The 27,877-nt window shown below is 43.2% G+C and overlaps 1 protein-coding gene across 6 annotated transcripts in view; it reads left to right on the forward strand.

The window, feature by feature from the left end:
- Window positions 1–2,181: 2,181 nt before the first annotated feature.
- PDE8A (phosphodiesterase 8A) overlaps window positions 2,182–27,877 on the forward strand; it is a 148,670-nt gene continuing 122,974 nt past the window's right edge. For 4 of the 6 annotated variants that reach the window (XR_009220149.1, XM_058542529.1, XM_058542533.1 and 1 more), the window contains exon 1: window positions 2,182–2,946. Coding sequence is in view for 4 of the 6 variants with exons in the window: in XM_058542529.1 (XP_058398512.1) it covers window positions 2,734–2,946 (213 nt within the window). In the remaining 2 variants the exon portion in view is untranslated. Of the gene's footprint in view, window positions 2,947–2,992; window positions 3,271–6,005; window positions 6,025–27,877 lie in introns of those variants that run through there. The other 2 variants (XM_058542534.1, XM_058542531.1) reach the window with 2 other exon arrangements.

A 27,877-nucleotide genomic window follows, 5' to 3' on the forward strand; every position in this document is an offset into this window, starting at 1 on the left:
GTTTCACAGGGTAAAGAAGTGTTCAGGGACTTCAAGGTGCAGGTTATGGCCAGGGAAGGAGGGGTGGGGGGGAACTGATGTTAGCAGTTGAACCTGAGATGGGGGGCCTGTGACTTCCCCAAGTGTCCCAGGCTGAGTTCCTGGGTATGGCAAAAAGTGAGTGGGAGGGCTGTTCTCTGTGACTCCCATCTTTCTGTCTTGTCCTGCAGCATTCTTAGCCTTAGGTCTCCAAGTCTAGGGTTCCCAAGGTGCAGAGCTGGAGATCAGTCAACGCTGCTATGCAGCAGTTCTCTGGGAACAGAGAGGTAAGAGACCTGCTCAGGAAGGCAGAGGGCAGCCCAGGGGTTGAGCAAGGTGGGGACAAAGCATCCTCACCCGCCTAATCAGTGCAGGGCTCAAGGATTTCCAAGGAGAGACCAGGACGCTGAGGTTCTGCCTGCGAAGGGAGGACCGGAGGGCTGAGAGAGTGGAGCAGCCTGGAGCCCCAGGGGAGCAAGGTCAACACGGAAGTCACCAAGGCCGGATTTCTCGGCGAGACGGGGAGGACAGAAGGCCGCAATAGGCTCATACACTCTGGTGGTTCAAAGCGTTATTCTTCATGAATTACCCTTTATTTAGAAGGGTCTGCACGTAAAAATTACTTTCTAACACTCTATAACTTAGGCGGAACAAGGGGTGATAGTAGAAACCTTTTCCTACGTGTTTCAAGACATCTTCATTGATACTTTTGTAAGGCGGGGAGGCATAAATATGATTATTGCTTCACGTGTTTAAACTCGATCATGGAGGCATGCACCAGCAGTGCGGCACGCTCGGCGAATGAAGAGGGCGAAGAGCACGAAGCCGCTCGCGGGTCCCCCGGCCTTCCTGCTCCGCCGCCCCGGGGAGCCGCCGGGCGCGCAGTTCGGGCCGCAGACCGCGGCTCCAGGGCGCCGGGCTGGGAAGCTGCCGTTCCCCGGCGCCCTGCAGCCCGCGCCGCCGCGGGGACCGGGCCCTGAGCCTGTGGCGCAGTCGCAGCGCCGCGGGGGAACTCCAGCCCGGAGCCGGCCTCCGGGTCTTTACAGCAGCCGGCTCGAGGCGGGAGCGGCGGCCTCTCAGGGTCGCTCCCCGACCGCGCTCCGATAGGTGTGGACGGCGGCCGAGAAAAGGAAGCGACCGGCCGGCCGGGTCTCCGCGGACTGGGAGCTGCAGGGGGGCGGAAGCGCGGGCGGGTCCGACGTGGGCCGCTCCGGGTACGTGATGGACAGACACCCAGGGGCGCCACCTTCCAGCTGACCGGGAGGAGCCGAGGCACAGAGAGGTTAAGTGACTTACCCAAGGTCACACAGCGAGCTCGTGGTGGTGTCTGGAGGCTTCCCAGGCCCTAGTCTGCTCGGCGGACACCTGGTTCTGCTCCCGCAAGCAAGGAGTCTTTGGGGTCTCGGGCGCCTGAGGACGCCCAGTGCTTTGGTTGAGATGAGAGGAAGGGCGACGCCCCCAGCCTGCCACGAAATGCGGCTTCTCAGCATCGCAGCCTCCTCGTCGTCAGTGCAGCCAGCGCGATGCTCCAGGTCCTGGCGCGCGAGGGAGCGCACATGGACCCCGCCCGCCTGGGACCCGGAGCGCTGGCGCCCTCATGGTCCTCTCACCACCGCCCCAAACGGAGATCCGTCCACCGGCCTCTTTAACGGATGAGAGATCCAAGGCTCAGAGATAGCGACCTGACCGAAGTCATGCAGCTGCTAAGTTACGGGCCGGGATTCGAACCCATCAGTCTGGGTATTAGTGGCCCCGGACCCGAGGTCAGAGCCCTCCCGCCGGAGTGCCTGCGTGCCCTTGGGCAAGTCCCTTCCCTTTTCTGGGCCGCTGGGCCACGCATGCTCCGTGGCGGGCGGAGGCGGGCGCCCAGCTGCTTTGCATTGACGCCAGCAGCCGCTGGAGGTCACCGCTGGGGGCTGGGCGCGGCGCGCTGCCCGCAAGACCCGGCCCAGATCGCGGAGCCGGAGCCGCGCCGCGCGCAGCTGCTCGCTGAGCGCCTCCGCTTCTGCGCTTCTCGACGGCGCGGCCCCAGGCCCGGCTGGAGCCCAGATCCCTCGTTCCCTCCCGGGGCGTCGCCCCGACGGGCTTCCTTCGGCCCCACCCCTCAGAGGCGAGAGCGTCTAGGCGGCTGTGCCCGCCACCTGCGCTCGGTCTAGGGGTATTTGTTGGCGGGGCGGCGGCCCGGCCGGCGGAGCGGCGTGGGCGTCGGGCCGTGGAGGCGGCGGCGGCGGCAGCGCCGCGGAGCGGGAGCCGGAGCCGGAGCGGGAGCGGGCCCGCAGGGGACGCGGTGGGGATCTCGCCGCCCGGGGGTCGCGCCGCCCCACGGCGAGGGCGGGTCGCTGGCGCGTTGCGGACTCGCGGGCTCCGGGGCTGGGAGAGCGCAATCTCCTCCCCCGAAATTCCCCGGAAGCGCGGCGCGGCTGGCGAGCGCGGCGATGTGAGGGAGGCGGCCGGCGGCGCCCGCCTCAGGAAGGGCATGTTCGGAGGGGCGGCCGCGGCGCGCCGCCCGCCCCAGAGCCCCCTCCCCGCCGCCGCGCCCGGACCGCGATAAAAGGGGCGGCCGCACTTCCTGACTCGAGCCCCGCGCTCGCCGCCGCCGCCCGCCCGCCCAGGGGGCGATGACACGGCGCCCGCGGCGGCCCCGAGGCGCCGGGCGGGCCGTTTGCTGACCGGATCGCGGCTGCCCGCCAGCGTGTCGGCGGCGCGGCCGCCAGCATGGGCTGCGCCCCGAGCATCCACGTTTCCGAGAGGCGGGCGGCGCACCCCGGCGGCAAGGAGGCCGAGGACGCGCCGGGCCCCGCGGCGCTGCCGCCGCCCCTGCCGCCCGGCGGGCCGGGCCTCCCCTCCGGCCAGAAGACGCCCGCTTTGCCTGGGGCCCGTGGCGCCGGCCTCGCGGAGCCCGAGCCTCGCGGCGGCAGCGGCACGAAGGTAAGGGGCGCCGGGCGGGCTCCCGAACCGCGGGGCAACTCGGGCCCGGCCGGCGGCAACTTTCCCGCAGGGGCCGGGCGGGGCTCCCCGGCCGCGGTGCCCTCTCGCCGGGCTTAGGGTGGCTCCGACGGACGCCAGCTGCCCGTCTTGCCCGGGCGGCATTCAGAGGGCCGCTCCGGGTCCTCGGACCCAGGTCAGCAGAGTCGTGCTTAGGACGCTTCCCAAGCCGCGGCGTCGGTTCCTGGGACACATGCGACGTTACGAGCAGCAGGGCCCTCTGTGAACCTGAGCAAGGCGCGGAATCGGTTCCCGACCTAGGAGCCGGTACGGGGGAATCCCCGGGATGTTCGGGCGCGCCCTGAAACGTTAAATCAGTGTGCACTTTGTTCTTGTGGTTCCCGTGGTGGAAAGGGAAGGGCGGCTCGAGCTGTGAAGCGAGGGTGCTGGACCCTACCCTCCTGTTTTGTTTTCCCTCTGTCAGCTTTGCATAGGCATAGAGTTGCAGTTTTCCATTTTCTTTGGGACTATTAAAATGTAATCTGGAACAACATCAGTTTTGCTTCATTGCACATGTATTTGAGGTTCACAATTATTCGCATTCATGTTGTGCTTAAAGCATGTGTAATTAGAAAATACTATTAGGAACGCGATTTTTGAAGCATTCAGCAGAACAAAGTTAATTTTTTATTAAGCGATCTGACTGGGACATTCTGTGACTGTTCTTTTAAATTGCGTGTCTTCTCCAGCGCGTATTGCCTTGGTTTATGTTTTGTGAAAGTGTCTGGGCTTCGTCTTTGTTAAGGTTTTCTAAAGGAACGATAATAAAAAAGAAAAAGGAAAAAAATGTTCATTAAGGCACAGAGCAACAGCTTTCCAATTCTCTGATTTGAAATTTTAGACCTGGAATTCATGAGTTTATGTTTTTTTAAACTAGGAAAAAATATTCTGCTGCGCATGGCCACAGATTGTTGAAGATCATCCCTCTTATCGCGCCTGCTTTTCAAACGAGTTACTTGCAAAATTGTCTAGATTTTGTTGCTTACTGAGGACTCCTTGACCTTCCGTTTGAGGAATATAGTTTGGTTCACTTTCTGTCTTAAATTTCCAGCAGTCATCATAGTACTTTTTCTATATGATAGTGAAAAGTCTTTTTCCGTGTTGCATAACACAGATGAGGTGATTTCCCCACCCCTCTGGATACCCTACGGGAAAATTCAACTTTGTGTTCATTAACAGAAGTTGGATTCCTTCTCCTATAGATTCTTTGAAGAAACCTGTGATGGTTTTAGACTATTAATCCAAGCTGCTCTTAATATCAGTGTGACGTTTATACGTTAAGCCTACCCACCTGGCTTAAAAAAAAGTTAAAGCATTACTCAGGTAAAGTTGAATATGGAAACTTGAACAGCTTTCAAGTTTTTGATCCATATCTAATATTGGTTATCTTGTGTTAACTAATATTAAAGTTTTAGGTCACTAAACTAGCTCTTTTAGAAAGAGGCCCTTGTGCCTCACTGGCCTTTTTGTGGCGGTGTGGGTGTCCTAAAATTCCCCTAGGTATCTTGTAAGATCTCCAGTGCAGCAGCTTGCTCTTCTGCTCTCCACAGTGCCTGTATGTCCCTTGAGTCTCTAAGAGTCTGAAATATTCTGTCCTATTGTCTTGAGTTAGGGCACAGAAAAATAACATACATCATTACAGTGCTTTATCCAGTCGCATGCATGTGGTAGGTCATTTAAATGTAAACATTTATATAAATAAATGCTTGTTGAATTTTTTTTTATTGTTAGCTGAATGGTGAAACTTTTTCAGTCACTGGAATTTGATTCCATAAAATCTCCAATATAGGCTTTAAGATAATATTTTCAGAGGAGTCAAATTATAAATAACAACATTACAACCACAGAAATAATAGTCTCATGCTTGTTATTCACTAACTGTACTTGTTGATACCACATTTCGGTTACAGACATTTGTACTTAGGCATATCAGGTAATAGGGCAGAGGTAAATATCAATATTTTTTTTAGTTCAGTATTTTTTTTAAGGGAATGAATCTTTTAAAATTAAGATATTAAATATGCTCAGGAAATTTAAAAATACATGTTTAGAGAAGAAGATAAACTTCTAGCAATTTAGCTAAATCAAATTATTTACAATTAATTTGAGTTTCTTTATATTAACATATCGTGATCAAATTTTAGTTCATTAAAAAGTATTTCATCTTAAAAACACAGTAAGTATATTGTTGAGTGAATTTCAACAAAAAATTCATTGGAGGAAGTTTTTGTATACCTATAGCATATAGTAAACACCAGTTCATCAGAATACTTGAGAGATTGATAATTAATTGCATTTTCAGTTTGATTAAGCTGTGTGTCCCATACACTGTAGTGTATCCCACGTGTGTTCCCTGAAACAATTTGTAGACTCTTAATGAGTATTAAATAAAAAAAGGTCCATGGTCAAATAAGTCTGGGAAATATTGGCTCAGACTGAGTTCAGCAGATTTCGTTCATTCAGGATTTGTCACAAAACTTAATTTCCTAAAATATGCTGTGAATCTCCAAATGGTGTTTAGAGTGTGCAACATTTCCCAAACTTACTTGATTATGGAGCCCTTTTATTGAGGTGTATCTTAGGCAGGCCATGTGTTAAGCCATGATTCCTGACATGAGATGCCAATATTCAAAGTATAAGAAATATACTTAACAGTAAAACTCAATAAACATAATTTGCTTCTTTTTTTTTTTTTTTTTTTTTTAGTGAGGAAGATCAGCCCTGAGCTAACATCCGTGCTAATCCTCCTCTTTTTGCTGAGGAAGACCGGCTCTGAGCTAACATCCATTGCCTAATCCTCCTCCTTTTTTTCCCCCGAAGCCCCCCAGTAGATGGTTGTACGTCATAGTTGCACATCCTTCTAGTTGCTGTATGTGGGACGCGGCCTCAGCATGGCCGGAGAAGCGGTGCGTTGGTGCGCGCTCGGGATCCGAACCCCGGGCCACCAGTAGCGGAGCGCGCGCACTTAACCGCCAAGCCACGGGGCCAGCCCCCATAATTTGCTTCTTAATGATTCCAAAGGTACTTTAGGATCTTGTAATACATTAGGCTGGGTCATCTTTATGAACTTATTCAAGTATTACTAAAAATATTCTGTTTATTCATTTCAGGAGTTATAGTCTGTGGTTACAGATAATAAATGCTGTGTTCAGTTTGAACACTTACAGTTTTGTTTTGTTTTTAATCAGGGTGAGCTTTAACTGTAACATTTCAATATTTTCTGTCAGGCTTTGGATTTACTCCGTTTTCCTTTTCCTTAGGACTGGAGTTGCCCTTGAAAGATTTGAGTGTGGGGGCAGGAGTCTTTCAGAAGAGACCCTGTGCTCACCCTCCCTCCCTTTCTGCACACACCCAGTGCACTGCTAATGATGGAGGCCCTCCCTGCCATGTGTCATGCGGGTGGCAGTCACGTCTGTTTTGATCATTGCTCTATCCCCCCACACAGTAGGCCTTCCACAAACATTTGTTGAATTGAAGAATTGTGTGAACCAGGCTGTAGAAGTGGAACATCCACCCAGGCCATATAAAGAAGAAATAGAAACCAATTTTAACTAGAATGAGGCTGTAGAATTTGGATTTGGTTTTGCAGAAATCTCTGGTTATTGCTCTTTCAGAGCATTTGTACCCAGAGAATAATATATTTCCACCCTGGTGAGCAGAGTCGATTTCCCTGTAAAGATGTAAGGATTAGTGCAGCTGGGTGGGCAGTACACAACAGGTGACAGATAATAGCACGGCCACACGCTAATCTCTAACCGAGGGTTATTGCCTTCAACACTCATTAAGAATCCTCTCAGATGGACTCTCCATTTTGTCCGTCTCTAGTCTTTGCTTCTGTCATTCTCTTTTCCTCACCTGTTTTTCTCTTATTTTTGCTACCTTCCCCTTCCTCTTCCCAGTCTTCCTCCCTCCTTTTTCCTGCCACCCTACCTTCCTCCACAAAACTGGCCAAACTAACCATGTTAGTCAACTAAAATTTAGTGGTTTCCCAGTGTTTCTTAGCTATGGAACAAAATTTCTTGTCTGCTTTTAATGTACAAAGTGGATTAATCACATTTGTATATTTCCCTAAACTACAGCAAATTTCTCTTTGTGACCTGATGGATTTTACCCCCTACTAAGAGTTATTGACCATTGGTGGATTATATGGAATTAGTGAAAGTTTCGCTATGAAAGTGTAGTTGAGAAAATGAGATCCAACTTTCTGTTTCTGAAATAAGTGACCATAATTTATCTCTGGAGCTCATGGGCTGTGAGTTCTCTCATCTCTGTGTTCTTATGTCTTTCCATATATGGAATCTTATTATCTTGCCAGGCCTAGCTATAAAGATACTGCTTTTTACATTTGCTTTAATGCCTATTATATACATAAAATACTTTGCATTTGTATAATATATATATATTTTTAGTGCTTAATATTATTACCACCATAATTTTGTGTGGTTCTTAAGATAGATGTTATGAATGTCACAGCTCTATGGCCCAGACCTGCCCTGAGCTGGCCTTGACCCTTTGCTTGCTGAAATGAGGGTTGGGATGGGGCCTGTGGTCCCTTTTGGCATAAATGTTCTCTGTGAAGTGGCTTATGACACTGGTTTTCCCTTGGATGGTTTGCCCATTTGGATTGGGTTCTTCAATAGGAGAAGGTTCATGATGTGAGGCCACAGGGTGAGGCAGACGTCTCAGAATAACCTAAAAGGCCTTAAAGGACACAATATTAAAAAAAAAAAATCAAAAAAACAAGGGAGAAGTTGCTTAGGACATGCGTAATCCCTTGGTCTTGTCCAAGGTCAGTGGCTTCAGCCTGGATTCTCAATACAGTGAGACAGTAGGAGGCATTGGATTCTGAAGTTCTTAGAGTGCAGATTATTCATATTAGTAATGTCTCCCGTTTCTTGGATGCCTTCTCTGTTGGAGGCACTGTGCTGGATGCCTTACAGATATTATCTCATTTAATCCTTGTAATGCTGAGAGATGGTTGGTATCATTTCCTTTTGTAGGTGAGGCACCAGGGTTAGAATTTCACCCAAGGCCATACAGTTAAAGGATTCAAACCCATTGTTTCTGGCTCTCATCCCCCAGGTTGTTCCTCTTTTTTAACCACCTATCTCTATTACCTTTCCCATTCTCTGGCCTTCTGCTAGGCTACAGATGTGGAAGATCCACCTGGGTTTTAAGCAGGCCTCCTGAATCTACATTATTAGGATTTTGTTAAGTCTTGATTACTGAGGAAATAAATTGGTTCCAGCTCTACCTTAGGTCCCCATGTTTGTGGAAGTTGCAGCCATGTTCAGCCCTGTCCCAGCTAACTCCTGAAGTCAGGCATCCTCTCTAATCTGCCCTCTTCATTCTCTGAAGTGAGTTGGCAGGCATCCCTTGGGAGTTCTTTTCCCTCTCCCTCCTGCTCAGGCTACAGGTAGCCTGCCTTAGCCAGGAGCTCCCTTGGAGCCATTAAACTTTGCCTGGAGTGCATCTCCTCCCCACCCTGTGTTATTCAAGGCCCAGTTGAAATCTTTCTTGAGTCTCTGGCTGTACTTGTGCTCTCTTTTCTCTGTTCTTGGGACATTACCCTGTAGCCCTAAGATTTCTGTCTTGAGCTTCCTGCTGGATTATAGGCCACTTGAGGGCAAGGACTATGTTTTAGTTTCATTATAGTTCCCAAACTGGTTGGCACACTAAGTAAATGTTTGGATAAATACACCAGGCTCTAAGGCTGAAAGGGCTTTTATTCATGTTCCATGGGTGTATCTCACCTTGTTTAAATTTAACAAAAATTGTTGGGGTGTGTGGTATGTGTTTTAACAAAAAACCAAAATACCCTGAAGCCAGTGGTTAATCTATGGGGTGATTAGTAAAGCTTTTGCCTCTAATTTTGGCCATGTTAGAGTTGAGCAATATTCCTGGGTCCCTTTCCTCTGTTCTGCTCTGGTAGGAAGAGTGGTGGAATATCTTGTCAGAGAGCTGTTTTGACAAGTTTTTATTGCAGCTTCTTAGCTACAGACATCATGTGCAGTTTGCCCATCCACACAGACAGGAAGGATGTCACAAATTTCCCCGAACTTTGAGGATGGCCTCAAGGAACATGGCGGGGGGTGGAGTGGCGGGGGGCGGCTTGCCAATGCTTTTATTCTGTATTGGTAGGAAATACCCCTTCAGTCTGTTGAATTCATGCTCTCTTATTGTCTGTGTGTCTCCCTTTCATGTCCTGCTAGTGAGTACAGCAGCCACTTCGGCTCCTCTCACTCTGCTCATGGGACAACCCAAAGGGCTGGTGACACATCAGCAGTTTCCATGTTGTCTTCAAATGTTTGGAGTTGATGGCAGCTCCCCAGTGAGGTGTATTGGAAAGAATACAGGAGGAGACATTCATTTTAGGTCCAGCTCTGTCAGGTACTGGCAGTGTGATATTTGCCAAGTTCTGATCCTACGTTTTCTCAAGCATAGAAGGAGACTAGAATACCTGGGTTTTGGTGAGGATCACTTAAAGTAATCTGTGTGAAAGCATTTTGTAATCTCCAAGGCACTGTCATATGTAAGGATTGATCTTTTTCTTTCTGTTAACTTTCTCAAAGACAAAATTTGCTCAAATATATCTGCTTATTTTTTAAAGCAAATCTCTTCCTTTTTTAAAATATACTTTTATCTTTTCCCTAATATTTTATTGTGAAAAATTTCAAACATACAGCAAAGTTGAAAGAATTTGCACCGGTATACCTAGCACCTAGATTCTGCAGTTAACATTTTCCTATATTTGCTTTCTCACATCTCTCCATCCCTTTATCCATCCAGCAATCCCTTTTATTTTTGGATACATTTCAAAGTAAGTTCCACACATCAGTATACTTAACCCCTAAACACTTCAGTATGCATATCACTTACTAGAGTTCAAAATTTGTTTCCTTTTTTTTTTTTTGAACAAATGTATATTCCTGTGTAATGCAAATCTCTGTCAAAATACAGAATATTAACGTCACCTCAGGAAGTTCTCTGTGCTCCTTCCCCATACCTACTCCCATGTACCGGCAACCACTGTTCTGATTTTCTTCCATTATAAATTATTTTTGCCTATTCTAGGCTTCATATAGAATCTTAAAGTATGTATTCTTTTGTGTAAGGCTTCTTTCACTCAGCATAGTATTCTCGAGATTCATCTATGTTGCATGAGTCAGTAGGTTGTTCTTTTTTCTTAAGTAGTATTTTGTTGTATGACTAGATCACAATTCACTTATCTCTTCTCTTGTTAATGGGTACTAGGGCTGTTCCCAATTTCTGCCTATTAAGAATAAAGCTGCGGGGCTGGCCCCATGGCTTAGCGGTTAAGTGCACGTGCTCTGCTACTGGCGGCCCGGGTTCGAATCCCGGGCGCGCGCCGACGCACCGCTTCTCCGGCCATGCTGAGGCCGCGTCCCACATACAGCAACTAGAAGGATGTGCAACTATGACATACAACTATCTAGTGGGGCTTTGGGGAAGAAAAGGAGGAAGATTGGCAATAGATGTTAGCTCAGAGCTGGTCTTCCTCAGCAAAAAGAGGAGGAAGATTAGCATGGATGTTAGCTCAGGGCTGATCTTCCTCACACACACAAAAAAAGAATAAAGCTGCTATGAATATTCTGGTATAAATTATTTTGTAGACATCTGCTTTCATTTCTCTTGGGTAAATAACAAGAAGTAGAATTGCTGGGTCATAGGATAGTTATATGTTTAGCTTTTTAAGAAACTGCTTGACCTTTTCCCCGAGATGGTCATACAGTTTCACGTTCCTGCCAGCAATGTGCAATAAAAGTTCTGTTGCTTCACATCCTTGCCACCCTTTGGTGTTATCGGTCTTTTTAATTGTAGCCATTCTGGTGGGTGTGTAGTGGTATCTCATTGTGGTTTTGATTTACATTTCCTTGATGGATAATAATTTTGAGTACTTTTTACGCGCTTATTGACCATTTATGTAACTTTCTTTTTTAAGTTTTTATTTTAACACTTTTTTATTAAAAGGAAATATAAGTATTGTCATGACTTCTAGTAGGGAAGGACTTATTAAACAAGTTATATAAACCATTTACCATAAAGGAAAGGGTTGATAAATTCAACTGCCTTAAAATAAAGCAGTTCTCATCAAAAGAGGTGAAAAGGAAGGAAAGCCATAGACTGGAAGAAGGTATTCGCAATACATAATACCAATAAAGGATTAGATTCCAGAATATATATAGAACTCCTACAAGTCAGTAAGAAAAAGAGAAAGAAATAAGTGTTGGAGAGGATGTGGAGAGAAGGTAACCCTCATACACTGCTGGTGGGAGTGCAAACTGGTGCAGCCACTATGGAAAACAGTATGGAGATTTCTCGAAAAATTAAGAATGGAACTCCCATACGATCCAGCTATTCCACTGCTGGGTATTTATCCAAAGAACATGAAAACACTAATTCGAAAAGATATATGCACCCCTATGTTCATCACAGCATTATTCTCAATAGCTAAGACTTGGAAGCAACCCGAGTGCCCATGAATGGATGCATGGATAAAGATGATGTGGTGTATACACACACACACACACACACACACACACACACACACACACAATGGAATACTACTCAGCCATAAAAAAGACAAAATTGTGCCATTTGTGACAACATGAATGGACCTTGAGGGTATTATGCTAAGCAAAATAAGTCAGAGAAAGACAAATACCTTATGATTTCACTCATATGTGGAAGATAAATAAACAAACATAGATACGGAGAACAGATTGGTGGGTACCAGAGGTGAGGGGGTGGGGAGAGGGTGAAAGGGGTGAAGGAGCACACATGTATGGTGACAGATGGAAACTAGACTTTTGGTGGTAAACATGATGCAGTCTATACAGAAGCTGAAGTATAACCATGTGCGCCTGAAGTTTACATGATGTTATAAACCAATATGGCCTTAATAAGATAAAAAAAAAAAAAAGAAAAAGACAGCCCAGTTGAAAAATAGGTGAAGACTTGGACAGGCATGTCATTAAAGAGGAAGCCAAATGGCTGATAAATGTATGAGATGTTCACTCTCATTGGGGAAATGCAAATTAAAACCACCAGGAAATAACATTTTATACCTACCAAATTGGCAAATAGTTAAAAGCCTGACAGTATTTTGAGGAACTCTTAACACTGCAGGTAGATGTGTAAATCGGTTCAACCACTTGGGAGGACCATTTCATTACCAAGTAGAGTTGTACGTGTGACCCTGTGACCTAACAGTTCCACTCCTAGAAACTCATACATGTGTGAACTGGAAACATGTACAAGAATGTTCATAGCAGTATTGCTTTTAATAGCAAACTTTTTGGTTAAACCCAAATATCTGACAATAACATAGTGGATAAATAAGTTGTGATATGCTCAAACAAGGGAATACCTTAGAGCTCTAAAAATGAATGTATTACAGCTGCAGGTATCAACATAGATCAATTTCAAACACTGTTGAGAGGAGGAAGTTATAGAAGAATTTATAATGTATGATTTTTTAAAGTTTAATAGCTAAACTATATTATGTAGGAATATACATAGTATGCACATAGATGTTAAGGCTATAAAGAAAACCAGAGAAATAATTACTATAAAATTCAGTTAGGCAAAGCAAGTTTTGAGGACTAAAATGATTAGCTGGTTAATTTGAGTGCCTAGTATAGAGGATATAGGAGGGAATATACCAGGCCCTGCCCTCAGGGCACAGGTAGTCCTCTCTGGAAAGGTGGGGCAGGCTTCTCTGACTTGGAATAGATGGTAGCACCTGAGGGATAAAGTGGATGTTCAGAGAACAGGCAGGAGCTTGGTCTGGATTGGTCATAAGGTGCAGAGAGAGGAAGGGAGAGGGAGGGGTTTGACTTGGCTAAGAAGACTGGGAGGACCTGGATAGGCAGAGAATGGAGGATGTGTGTGGGGGTGAGGGATGCTGGCTTGTTTTGAAGACGGTGAGGAGGCTGACCAGGGATAGGACAGAAGGCCTGAAAGCCAGGTTGAGGAGTTTGAAGCCCATCCTGTAAACCTCAGAGAACTCCCAAAGGCTTTTCATTTTCAGCAGGGTAGTCATAGGATAAACATATTTTAAGAAGATTAAGTTTCAGAGGAAATTGCAGTGGGTGGGGTGAGGAAAAGCTAGAGGTGGAGCACTACCCAGGGGGCTGTTGCAGTGGTTCAGGTACAAGGTATGACCAGGTATAACTAACTTAGTGCAGTGGTTTGAAAAAGGAGGGAATGAGCAAAGGAAAAGCTGACAGGTGAGAGGACAGATTGGATTTTGGGAGTGAGAGATGAAGGAAGTGGAGGGTGACTCAGAGGTTGGGGTTTACCAGCTTAGAATGACTGTGATAACATGCCACAATTTGTACAGTGCTTTATGGTTTACCAAGTGCTATTTTTATACATCGTCTCATTTGATGTTCCCCAAACTCTTGTGAAGTAGGAAAGAGGGATTTTCTTTTCCTTGTTGAAGACCTAAAGAAGCAGAAATTTAGAGATCAAGTGACTTGCCCAAGATTGTGGTAACCGCTTACAGAAGCAGGTTCACTGTAATGGCATAGAGTAGAAGCCAGAGGAAAGAGAGGTTAGGGTTTCTTTTTTAAAAAACCTTGCTCATCTGTTGGTTCTGGATTTATTTTATAAAAGCAGACTTTTACTTTTCCTTATTATAAAAGTAATGTTCGCTGTAGAAAACTTGAAAAATATGGAAAAGACCAAGGATCACTTAAATTGCACAATCACTTATCTTGCACAATCAGGAGATAGCTTCTCATAAAATGGTGGCGTGTTTCCTTCCATCCATGTAGGTGACTTTAACTGTAATTGAAAACTAGTTTTTAAACAGTTTTGTTCTTTAGTTTTAGGAAACATTTAGCTGTCATTTCTTCGAATGTAGTCTCCCTTCCATTTCCTCGTTTCCCTTCTGCAGCTACCTCCAAATGATGGCATTTGGACACATCTTGATAGGTCCTCTGTGTCTGTTCACTTGTCCTTTACTTCCGTCTCTGGGCTGTAGTCTGCGAGGCCTCTTTAGCCCACTCTTTCAGCTCACTGACTCCTCAAGGTCTACTCAGCTATCTAGCCCATTGAGCTTTTAAATTGGATAGTTTTTGTGTTCAAGATTTATGGTTTGTTCTCTTCCTAACTGCTTATTCATGTTTTTTGGTTGCAGCATATTATCTTTTTGAGGATATTAATTTTACACTCTTTAAAGTCCTATTCTGATTACCGTTTATTTCAAACATTTTTTTGAGGTATAAATGCAGTCAGCAAAGTGTACAAAATCTTGATAAAATTTTACCCATGTATGCTGCGTGTAACTACCACTCGGATCAAGAGAGAACATTTCCAGCATTCCAGAAGGATGCCTTGTGGCTGTTCACTATTTTTTAGTATTTTTAACATTTTATTATGAAAAATCTCAAATATATAGCATTCTTGAGGGAATTTTACAGTGAACCCTTTTGTACTCTATTTTACTTTAGCATTTTACTGTACTTGCTTTATCATGTACATCCATCTGTCCATCCATCTCTTTCCTCTTTGATGCACTTTAAAGTCATTGCAGACATCAGTACACTTCCCCATAAATATTGCAGCTTGTGTATCATTAGAATTCAGTATTTTAGGGGCTGGCCTGGTTGCGTAGTGATTAAGTGTGCGCGCTCCGCTGTGGCATCCTGGGGTTCTGATCCCAGGTGCGCACCAAGGCACCGCTTGTCAAGCCATGCTGTGGCGGTGTCCCATATAAAGTAGAGGAAGATGGGCATGGGTTCTAGCCCAGGGCCAGTCTTCCTCAGCAAAAAGAAGAGGATTGGCATCAGATATTAGCTCAGGGCTGATCTTCCTCACAAAAAAAAAAAAAAAGAATTCAGTGTTTTAGTTGTTTCTTTTGAGGTAAAATTTATGTACAATGAAATGCACAAATATTTATTGTATGTTTGCTAAGTTTTGTCAAATGCATACGTATACTTGTGTAATCCAAACCTCTATCAAGGTGTAGAACATTACCATCACTCCAGAAAGTTCCCTCATGTCCCTTCCCAGGCGGTGTCTCCCGCTATCCCTGCAACCATCCTTCTATTTTTTTTCCCACTGTGGATTACCTTTGTCTGTCTTTGTCTAGAACTTCATATAAGTAGAATTATATAGTATGTACTCTTTTATGTGGTACTTCTTTCACTCAGCATTATGTTTTTGAGATTCATATGTGTTTCCTGTATCAGTAGTTTATAGTATTGTGACTATTAACTTTTAAAAGCTCGTGATACGTATTGTTCACTTGCCCTCCAGAAAGACATGACCAAATATTAATGCCACAGGAGCATATGAGAATGCTTGTTATGCTTTTGACAATCTGATTATGAAAGAGTGGTATTTTATTGGTATTTTAATTTGAATTTATTTCATTTATTGTTTATTATCTTTTTCTTCCCCCAAGTGTGTCTTGAACACTTCAGCTTCCTCCCTTTTCTGTGAATTATTGTTCCTGTCTGTTGCTTATTTCTCTATTTGGATTTTCGAGTTTAAAAAATTTTATTTAAGGCTGGCCCCGTGGCTTAGCGGTTAAGTGTGCGCGCTCCGCTGCTGGTGGCCCGGGTTCGGATCCTGGGCGCGCACCAACACACCGCTTCTCCGGCCATGCTGAGGCCGCGTCCCACATGCAGCAACTAGAAGGATGTGCAGCTATGACATACAACTATCCACTGAGGCTTTGGGGGAAAAAAATAAATAAAATTATAAAAAATGAAAAATTTATTTAAAAAGAACTTTTTAACATGTTTGGGAGTTAAGTTTTGATCTCCCATGCTTATTGCCAATCTTTTTCTCTAGTCTTTTTCTTTTTATTGGATGTGTTTTTTTATTGTAAACATTTTATATTTTTATGAAATCAGATTTTGTACTCTTTTTGGTTTTTTTTCCATTTGCTTTATACATCATCTTTTATTACAGAAGTAGTACATGTATTATAGAAAATTAGCAAATGCTGAAATGCAGTTTTCACCACCTAGAGATCATTTATTATAACATGTTAGTATGTGTATCCTTCCAGACTTTTTCTGTGTATATATATGCATTTTTTCACTGAAATTAGATCATATAGTACATACTGGGTTTTTAAAAAATTGTGGTAAAGTACACATAACATAAAATTTACCATTTTAATCATTTTTAAGTATACAGTTCAGTGGCATTAAGTGCATTCACATTGTTTTGCAACTATCACCACCATCCAGCTCCAGAACCTTTTCATCTTCCAAAACAGAAAACTGTATACCCATTAAATAATAACTCCTCATTCCCTCTCCCTCCCAGTCCCTGGCAGCCACCTTCTACTTTTGACTACTCTAGGTGCCTCATACAAGTGGAATCATATAGTGTTTGTACTTTTGTGAGTGACTTACTTCACTTAATATGTTTTCAAGTTTCCTCCACGTTGTAGCATGTATCAGAGTTTTCTTCTTTTTTTAAGGCTGAATAATATTCCATTGTATGGATATACCACATTTTGCTTATCCATTCATCCATTGTTGGATGCTTGGGTTGCTTCCACGTTTTGGTTATTGTGACTATTGCTGCTATGACCATGGATATATAAATCTCTTCGAGTCCCTGCTTTCAATTCTGTTGGGTATATATACAGCTAGGAGTGGAACTGATAAATCATATGGTAATTCTATTTTTAATTTTTTGAGGAACCACCATAAGTACATACTGTTTGCAGTGGACTTTTTTCAGCCAATAATCTGCATATTTCCAATTTAGTAATGTGTTTTATCTTATTTAATACCCATATCATACCATACCAATATCCCCTATGATTCTAGAAATGTCCCCTGCATTGCATCTGCTCTTTATGACCCTTAAATTTCTTTTAACCTAGCACATCCTCCTTCCCTTTTTTTACTACACTGACTTGTGAAAGAGACCTTGACCACTGTGTCCCAACTTCTGGATTTGTCTAATTGCTTCCTTGTGGTGTCATTTAGCTTTCCCTTTATCTGCTCTATTTCCTGTAAACTAGAAGTGTATCTAAAATGGATTAAAGTTAAATATTTTGGTTAAAATGCACCATTCATGATTCATGAATCACATCAGAAGACACACGATATCTGATTGACCCACGATTGCTCAGATTGCTCAGATTGACCACTGGGTTAGGGTCATTAGAATTTGATCCCTCCGCTCCTGTGTTAAGTTCCCCTCATATGACCAGAAAGTGATCTGTGTGGCACTTGGCACTATACGAATGTTCAGTTCATCATAGGCTAGTCACCTAAGGCTTTTTTTTTTCCTTTTTAGCACCAGTTCATAATCCTTATCTAAAATAACAATTCTGGTTAGGGTTAATGAATGATGTTTCCTAATTCAGTTACTTTTCTACATGCAGTAGTTGGTGTTCTTCTATAAAGTAGAAGTTTCCTTTATCAATTGGGGCTAGGGCTGTTTGATTACTGTAAAATATAGTTCCTATTGGAAAGGCAGAATAAATGCTTAATTTTTCCCTTTAATTAGTTTTTTTTTTTTTTTTGGTGAGATCAGCCCTGTGCTAACATCTGCCAATCCTCCTCTTTTTTTTGCTGAGGAAGACTGGCCCTGGGCTAACATCCGTGCCCATCTTCCCCCACTTTATATGGGACGCAGCCACAGCATGGCTTGCCAAGCAGTGCGTTGGTGTGTGCCCGGGATCCGAACTGGCAAACCCCGGGCCGCCGCAGCGGAGCACACGCACCGAACCGCTTGCGGCACTGGGCCAGCCCCTAAGTAGCAGTTTTAATAGTAAGGAGTTGCTGTCTCAAATGGTAATGAATATGTGTGTTTTTTTGTGTGTGTGTGTGAGGAAGATCAGCCCTGAGCTAACATCCATGCTAATCCTCCTCTTTTTGCTGAGGGAGACCGGCTCTGAGCTAACATCTATTGCCAATCCTCCTCCTTTTTTTCCCCAAAACCCCAGTAGATAGTTGTATGTCATAGTTGCACATCCTTCTAGTTGCTGTATGTGGGACGCTGTCTCAGCATGGCTGGAGAAGCGGTGCGTTGATGTGTGCCCGGGATCCAAACCCTGGGCCGCCAGTAGCAGAGCACACGCACTTAACCGCTAAGCCACGGGGCTGGCCCCTATGTTGTTTTTTTAATTTTCACTTTTTTTGACTACAATTATGGTCATAATGGATTTTCATTAGTTGGATGTGTTTGGATGTATTACAGTCTTTTTTTTCAAAACACTGTGAATAACGTTTTGGCCAGTGGGGGCTCTTTCAAGTTGACTCCTGTATCCTTTTGACATGATCCTGTTAGTCTTTGAAAGCACAACCAGTTGTCCCAGGCTCAACTTGTACCTTTCTTGTCCCAGACCAGCAATGAGCCTTTTCTTCAAGGTGTCCTGGTCCTCTTAGTGGGAAATGGTGCTGAAAACTACAGTCTAGGTGCTAGGAGTACTCATTATTCCAGGAGTAACATTGCTTTAGAGCCATTTTAGTGGATAGACCTAGAAAATATATACATTAAAAAAAACCCAAACTACACAATTCGTATGTATTTTCAGTTTAGATTTAATAATTCAGTGTTTTATCTTAATTTGATTCTATAATTGTATCCCTTTTCTTTTACACTGACAATTTTGACTTTTCTTCTTTTGTTTTAAGCTTAAGTTCTTATCCATCCAGATACATAATAGTTAATTATTCATTTATATGTTTTTAAATTTTTTATGTTGTTTATTTAATTTCAACATTTAGTTTTTTAAATTTGACATTTATTTTGGGTATATGGTTTGAGGTAAGGATCTTAGCTCTTCTATAGCTAGTTATTTTATTTTATTTTTTTTAAAGTTTATTTATTTATTTATCCCCCCAAAGCCCCAGTAGATAGCCGTACGTCATAGTTGCACACCCTTCTAGTTGCTGTATGTGGGACTCGGCCTCAGCATGGCTGGAGAAGTGGTGCGTCGGTGCGCGCCTGGGATCCGAACCCAGGCCGCCAGCATCAGAGCGCGTGCACTTAACCGCTAAGCCACGGGGCCGGCCCCGATAGCTAGTTATTATTCCAGCACTTTTTATATGAATAATTCTTTTTATTCCCAACTGGTTTTTACTTTCACCTTTATCATATCTTTGGGTTGTCTATTTTTGGTTATCTATTGTTGCTTATACTGTTAACTGCACTATATTTCATTTTTAGAGCTTTGTAATATGTTTTAATAGAGTTTGATAAGGTTAATCCTTTTCCTCATTATGCCCCATTAAAAAAAAAGCCTCTCTTAACCCATTCTTGTCTATTCTTCCATGTGAATTTTAGAATGATTTTGTTCTACCCTCAAATTTTGGGGGAATTTTGCATGTATTGGAGTTACATCCACCATAACTTGAGAAGAATTGTTAGCTTTATAGGATTCTTTTGTCCACGATGTGATATTTATTATTCACTTATTTTATGTATTTTCATATGGATCTCATTTCTTTTTAGGATAATCCTCTTGTAGCCAGAATCTTTTTTTTTCATTAAATCTTTCAACTATTTTAATTAGATAAAATATATTGATGTTGCTGAATTTTACTAAACATTCTTATAGTTTTTCAGTTGATTGTCTTTTTTTTAAATTGTGAAATAGATAAATCTTAAGTGTATAGTGTCTTGGATTTTTGCAGTCAATGTTTACATTATTAGCTGACTGACGGTTTTGGGTTTTCCTTTCCAAAAGTAATACTTTTTAATCTCTGTTTCTTCATTGGATTATTTTGGAGTTTCAGAATATTGTGAAATAGAAATGATGTTAGGGCACATCTTTGTTTTAATGGTAATGTGTCCAGTGCTTCACTCTTAGGTGTAATATTGGCTGTTGGTTTTAAGACAGTGTGCTTTGATATGTTTTATTATATTAAGGAAATAGTTTTCTAGTCCCTGTTTTCTATGAGTGTTTTTTAAAATCACAAATGTCGAATTTTATCATATCCCCTTTTTTTCCATCCAATAAGATAATCACATGCTTTTTCTTGGAATTATTGACGTGACATGGCCTAATTTGGTTTTTGATATTAAACATAATTTGCATTCCTAAAATAAATACTGCTTGCTTGTTACAGATAATTTCAAAAAAACAACTTTATACTGTTGGATGCAGTTTGCAATAATTTGAAATACAGTTTTCTGTATTCATGAGTGAAAGCAAAGTCATCTACACTTTCCTATCCTAGCAATAACCCTTATTAACATTTTTATATTAATATGCATATAATATATAAAATTTATAACTCCTTGCATTCTTTTTTTCCTATGCATGCATAGGAAATTTTAAATCTAAATTTATTTACTTCTTTATTTTGGTGAGGAAGAGTGGCCCTGGGCTAACATCAGTGCGCATCTTCCTCTATTTTGTATTGGGATGCTGCCACAGCATGGCTTGATGAGCGAGCGGGGTATAGGTCTGTGCCTGGGATCTGAACCTGTGAACCCCAGGCAGCCAAAGAAGAGTGCGCCAAACTTAATCAGTGCGCCACCGGGCTGGCCTCTAAATTTTTAAATGTGAATTTTAAACAAATAGTTTTGTGTAGTTTTATATCCTGACTTTTAAATTTAATAATAAATTGCAACTATTTTCCCATGTCATTAAAATTTTTTCAAGACATATTTTATGTGATGATACTAATGCTGCCATGTACATCTTCTTACATAAATCTTTATGCATATCTGTGATCATTTTTTTAGGATTTATTTTTAGAAGTAGAATCTACTTTTAATTCTTGATTTAAAAAATAATTCTGCTAGGGCAGGTTTTAAAATATTTTGGACAGTCTATAATGAAAAGGCATTATCTTTCATTAAAAACTTTTATTCAGGGCCGGCCCCGTGGCTTAGCGGTTAAGTGCGTGCTCCGCTGCTGACGGCCCGGGTTTGGATCCCAGGCGCGCACCGATGCACCGCTTCTCTGGCCATGCTGAGGCGGCGTCCCACATACAGCAACTAGAAGGATATGCAACTATGGCATACAACTATCTACTGGGGTTTTGGGGGAAAAATAAATAAATAAAATTATTAAAAACTTTTATTCATAAACTTGGCTTGGATAAGTTACATTTATTTATTGAAATTGTTCATTTTCTTAGAATTTTATTTCTTAATGGGACCTTCGACTTTACCATTCCAACTTCCTCGTTTTATGGAGGAGGGAATTGAAACCCTAAGGGATTTAGGAGACTTGTCCGAGATAACACTGCAAGTACTGGCAAAGCTGGGACAAGAACCTCTACCTGGCACTTGCCTTTTATCCCCTGGTACTTGGTGTATTCATGGGAAGTGGACCAGAGATAGTTCCACCCTTTGGTCGTTGCACTGAGCTCCCTTGACATCAAGCTGTCTGCACGGCCCTCTAATTCAGGTTTGCAAAGTGTACTCTTGTTCAGTGGTTTTATTGTATTAGAAGCAATTAAGAAATTTCTGAGCTTGGATATCGTTAGTGGAGTTGCTTGATTTTGCAGAATGGTTCTGTTTTCATTTTAAAGCCATGTGCAGATACCTGTTTTTTCCTTCAGTTTGTAATCCATACATTTGGAGTTGGAGTTGGCATGCACTGAAATCTATGGCATTTACGGAGTTACTCACTACATTACTTGACCAGCTTCCTTTATTGCCCTAACATTTCTAGACAAAAGCAGGAAGTCTTGTTGTCCCTTTTTCCTCCCTGAACCTTTATGCTATGTCTTTTTGTTATGCTAGTGTTAAGAAACAGGGTCTTGAAAAGCCAAAGATTCCAATTGAGATGAGCTACAGTAAAACCTTGCCTTGGGATGAAGGCAGGCATGGAGTCAGCCTGGCACTGCAGTCCAGCAGTATTATCCAAAGTCTCAGTCATCCTTATGGTGATAATTGATAGTTGACAATATGAGCAAACGTATATTTATTTTTAATACTGACAAAAATTAGTACTTCCATTAGACAGCGAGGTTAGTTTTCAGAGACTGTGAGTTAGGAAGTGTGTTAGTGGCCTCCTGGTCTCACTTCTCCCCCATTGTAGGCATTCCCTCCTCAATTCTCCTTCTATACAGAGAGCTCTACTTTGGTAAGTTTTCATGATAGAGAGGTCACTAATTTATTGGACAACAAAGTATTGGATGACAACAAAGTATTCCTTCATTCATTCAGCACACATTTATCTGGTGCTTACTGTAGGCCAGGAACTGAACTAGGCATTTGCAGGTAATGTGAACATGAGTAAGGTGTAGCCTCGCTTTTCGGATGATGCACTCATTAGAGAATAGGCTTGCCTCTAATTGTGTCTCCCTGTCCCGATTCCCCAGTGCTTGTTCAGAAATCTGAACATAACATTGCTGTGCTGTAGTCAAAGAGGGCAGGGGAATTAGAATCACAAGACTTGGTTTTGAATTCTGGCTTTGGTACTTATTTAACTGTGAGCTGGGGCAAATCATGTAGCTTGTCTGAGAGCCACAGTTCCTTGTATGTAAAATGAGCGGAAGAGAGAAGGTGTGGGAAGATACCTTCTAATCCGTTATGGACCATAGAAGCGACAGACTTTTCTTATTTCTCTTTGCTTATTAATCAGAATTGTGTTTTCTCACCAGTGAGTCAGTAGGGAAGGAAGCTCTGTTATAATCCTTTCAGTGCTGCTGAATATACTGATAATGGAGAAATAGAGATGCACTGGTTTTCTGGCCTGTAAACCAAAAATCAGTTTTCAATGCTAAAAGCCCTGTGTTTGTCTTGAGAGGCCAAGAATACTTCTGCAGTGTAGGACAGCTTCAGATCCCATAGCAAATCTCTTGGGTAATCACATGATTTTGGTTTAGGTTCACTTGTTTATAGGGCTAGCTTTGCTACAATGTAAAGTTTGATTACTGTGCTCAGTTTCTGTTGGACTAAAAAATAATGTAGGCTGGCTGGAGGTGGTCTCTTTGGTCAGGGCTAATATGACTTGAACTTATTCTTCCAGTGTGCAGGCACTGGCCAGTTGCAGTAGCGTGCCTGTCCCATAGCCAGGCTCTAGAAAGCTGTGCAGCATGACAGTTACACTAGGCCCTGGCTCCTCCCTACCGGGTTGCTTTGGAGTCAGCAGTTTCTAAATGGTGGCATGAGGGCTTTGCAGCTGCCCGCAGTGTTCTTAGCCTTCTCTATCTACTACTGTAGAGCTAGGTTGCTAAAATGATCTTGTTAGTGCTGTTGAGTCACTTCCTACTCCTAGAGACCCTGTGGACAGCAGAGCGGTACCCTGCCCAGTCTTTTTGCACCACCCTCTCACCTTCCAGCACTATGTCAGACAATGCTCTGCTGCTATTCGTAGAGTTTTCTTGGCCAGTTTTTTCAGAAGTGGGTAGCCAGTGTGTCTTGTCTAGAAGCTCCGCTGAAACCTCTCTACCATGGGTGACCCTGCTGGTATTTGAAATGCTGGTGGCATAGCTTTCAGCGTCACAGCCACACGCAGCTACCACAGTATGAAAACCGACAGATGGGTGGTGTGGTTCCCTGATGGGAAAGGAACCCGGGTCATGGTGGTGAGAACGCTGAAGCTTAACCACAAGGCCACTAGAGCTGGCTAAATGATCTACTTATTACTTCTCCCTCACGGAAATTTTCAGGAATTTTTACCCCACCTAAGCTATTCTTCTGAAAACCATGTTTTCAGACCTCATTTCTCTAGTTCTCAAATAACCAGAACCCTCATGCAGAGGTCCAGGAGACCTCTGCAAGCAGAGGTTCAGAGAAGGAGCAGAGTGATCAAATGCAAACCTGATTGTGCCATTCCCCGCTTCAAACCCTCTGTGGCTCCCCATTGCCAAATTCAGACTCCTTTCCTTGACCTACAAAGCCCAGCCTGATGTGGCTCCTGACCCCCTCTCCAGCTTCATCCCATGCCTTGCACACTGAATACCTTAAGTCCTCAATTTCCAGGGACTTAAGGACCTCTAGACTTTTGACTGTACGGTTTCCTCACAAGTGCTCTGCTGAGAATTTCTTCCCAGCTTAATTAGCAGAATTAGCAAAAGAGCCTTGGTGAAGGTAGAGCTCGGAGAGGAAGTAGGTGACGGTTGGAGGAAGTATTTTATGTCTGGAACAAATGCTCTCAGATTTTTGTGTTTGTGGTATTCCATTAGAAAAAAAAAAAAAAAGACCACTAAGATAGGATGAAGGGTTCAAACTGTCAAGGTCATGCATGCTTAGAGGATGGAGAGGTCCCTATGGGCTGCCCTGGGTCAGTGTTTACCCTCCTGGCTGTTTCACTGTGGCCCTGGGGACCCAGGGAGTTGGAGGAGTCAGTAGAGAATGGCTATCCGAGGGACCAGAGGAACGTGTTGGTGGCTGATACAGCTTATCCTTGCTAACCGCCTGGAGGGGCACCTGAAGAAGTTATCCCTTCATTACAAATGAAAGAGCTTCTGGATTTGATGGTGTGCTGGTAAGTGTCAGGTTGTGTTGGGGGCAAACACGCTTTTCTACTATCAGCTTGACACCTATTTTTATCCAGCTTGTTACACCTTAACTTACTAAAACATAGATCACTAACCTGGAAATCAACTAGGATGTATATGATATAACAATAACACTGTCACATATTGCATGTTTACTGCGTACCAGGTACTGTTCTAAGTTCCTTACGTGTATTAACTTAATCATTATGAAAATCTGACGGACTTTGTGTTACCTTAAATGTTCACCTTTAAGAGCAAGAAAACTGAGGCGAGTGAGAGGTTCAACAATTTGCCCAAGGTTTCCTAGCTAGTAACTAGCAGCACTTGGATTGAAACCCAGTAGTCTGGTTCCTGAGTCCATATTAGACTTTGCTATTTCTGTATTTTTCATATTATTTTTTGAGATCTGTGAGATGTCATGAATGTCTTTTTGTCTGTCACTATTTGAGACAGTTTTCCTGATTATTTTGGTCAGGATTCTTTTGATTGCAAGTGACATCAACCACATCTAAACTAGCTGAGGCCAAAGTGAAATCTGTGGGCCACTGTAGCCTGGCTTACGTAACCAAACCATGCAAAGGACAGGGGTATGCCAGCCTCTGGGACAAATGAAACCAGGACTCTATCTCCATCTTTCCCTCTCACCTGGTGTCATCTTCATTTTCTTTGGCTGCTTTTTTCTCCTCAGCAGGAAACAGTGCCCACCAACAGCTCCTGGCCTCATATTTCACAGCTTCACATCAATGGAGAGCCTCTTCCTTTAATTCCTATTTGAAAGTCCCTGGGAAGGACCAAATGGGCCTGGCTTACAACATCTGCCTGCCTTAGCGGCCAGTGGGTGGCTTCTATGATGGCAAAAACTTTCACAGAACTGGGCAGTTGCGTGGGAAGGAGAAGCTCTCTGAGGAAGGGAGGGTGCTGGTCAGACAGAACAATATCTGCCCCTGCACTGGGGTCAGCCCAAGCCCCCAAACGCTTTTCAGCTTTTCAGAATTAATACCACTTTTATGTGTAATGTGAGTTATTGTTCCTAGTTCTGACTCTGAGGCAGTTTGCATTCTGAGTTATCAGAGAAACTTTCCATTTATTCTCTTTGTTGAGAGAAGAATGGATAATAACTTGTGGGAAGATTTCAACAAGTTTTGACATAGAAAAGGTTTCCCAGTTGACCTTCTCCCCTTACTTGTGCATTCTGTCTAAAAGATATTAATGATTCTATATTGCTCCTTACTTCTCTTTTTATCCAGTGCTTTCATAGTTATTACTTGTTTTCAATTCTGTCTTTTGCATTCCAGTGGTAAGATCATTACATCCAGTGTTTTTGTGTTTCTGTTTCATCAGCTAACTGTATCTTGAGCAAGTCAGTCAACGTTGTGGGCCTTAATTTCTTCACCTGTTAGGAGAGGCTGACTGTTGTAACAAGCTCAAAAATATACAAAAGTCTCAGCCTTGACAGAAGTTTCTCAGTCATGTAAAATTTAAAACAGGTGTTCCCAGTCACTGGAGGACTCTTCTCTAAGTGGTGATTCAAGGACCAAAGCTCCTTCCATCTTGTGACTCTGCCATCTTCAACACATGGCTCCCAAGGTCACCATTCATGTCTGCATGGATAAGCTCACAGAAAGGGAAAGAGTGTGAGGGGTCACGGGTGAGAGGTTTTTAGGGGCCAGACCTGGAAGTGGTCCACGTCAGTTTGTTCCATTGGCCACTTGGCCATGCCTAACTTCATTGAAGGCTGGGAAATATGACCTATCTGAGTGTGCCTGGGAGGAAGAGGAACTGGATTTGAACAGCTGACCAGTCTCTGCCGCACCTTTTTGGTAACGTTTGTAATTCTTCCCCTTTTCCCCTCTCCCATGCATAGCAGTTGTGACGTTTCCTCCCTAACATCCTCCTTGCCCCAGTTATTGGTTCAGTAATAGATACATAACCCAGGCCTAAGTCAAGCAGGACATGGAATTCCTTCAGAGGCAGGCATGTGATGTAAACTGTCCCAATTAGACTGTGGAGTGGTTGGCGGGAGATGCCCTCCACCCCACCCCCCACGGTGAGGACAAAGCCAACTCTTTGGTGAGAACAAGCTTAGAGAATTGCAGTCACAGAGCTGGAGCCCTGTTGAACCTCACCTGAAGCTCAAGATCTTACTCTGGACTTTGCATTTGTATGAGCTGGTAAATCTACTTTATCACATGATAATTTGAGGTTAATTTTCTTTGCTTGCAACCAGAAGCATCCTGACTGATGTAACTTATGAAATGGAAGGGCAGTGAGGGAGAGAGAAAGGACAGAATCTGGATCTCTAAATTCTCCTTCCTTTTGTTGTTGTCATGTCTATGATGTTTCTTCGAATACTTGAACATCCAACCTGGGTCTGAATTCGTGTTATCCTAGTTTGATTTCCCAGTTTCCTGGAATTACAGCTGGGATAACTACATTCTTTAACATTCTTCTTTTTTATGCCTTTAGATAATTATTTCTCTCTGTATTGAATGATAGTTTCATTGAAGAATAAATTATGACATTTTATTTGTCTTCCACCAAAATGAACAGAACATAGTTTGTATAGTTTCTTTTCCCACATTTTATTTTAGCAGCTTCTCTAAAGTTTTCCAGTTCATCAAGAAAGTGTCTGGAATAAATATATCATACACATTGCAGAATGCTTTTGGTTTATAGCTGGGTATTATCTCTGTATTATCTAGGAATTCTTTATTTCTTGAATTGGAATGTTCCAAACCCTTTTGGAATTTGAACAGTTTGTCAAATTTGTTGATTTTATGTCTCCTCCATCTTGAAAAAAATGCCACATGGTGTTCCTGAAAGAATATTTTGAGAGAATTATGAACTGTTCAGTAAGGCAATTGAAAATAACCTGTTAAGTATTTAGGAACTGTTGCTCAAGAAGCTGATTTGCACAACCAGAAGCTCAGTACACAGGCACCTCATACAGCTGTGGTGACAAATGTAAACCATGACAAATGTAAACCATGAAATCCAGCCGGACTCATTAGTCTCAGAATGGGGAGAACAACAGAGGGGTGACAACCTCATCGTTAGAACTGCCTTACTTTGCTTTGTTTCGAAAAGGATTTGAGGTAACTTAAAGAATATTCACAGTAGGATTAAAACAAGCAGAGGAGGGAATCGGGGCCAAGGGAACTCGGGCAGACTAATGAGTGAAGTCAGGAGTCAGGTCCTATGTGGCAATGCCTGCCACAGGACTTGCATGGTTTCCAAGGGATTGGGTCACACATTTGGCTTTGAGCTTCCACAGCTTCAACAAATAGGAAGACAGTTCCAGAATTCCTAAGATTTAACACGAGCTAGTGACTAAGGAGAAGTGTCGTTTCTGAGGCGAGGCCTAAAGAAATTGCTCTCTTGGCCTCCCCCTTTTTTTTTTGAGGAAGATCGGCCCTGAGCTAACATCTGCCAATCCTCCTCTTTTTGCTGAGGAAAACCGG

The sequence above is a fragment of the Diceros bicornis genome, chromosome 5, assembly GCF_020826845.1.
Source record: "Diceros bicornis minor isolate mBicDic1 chromosome 5, mDicBic1.mat.cur, whole genome shotgun sequence".
NCBI classification, from domain to species: Eukaryota; Metazoa; Chordata; class Mammalia; order Perissodactyla; family Rhinocerotidae; genus Diceros; species Diceros bicornis.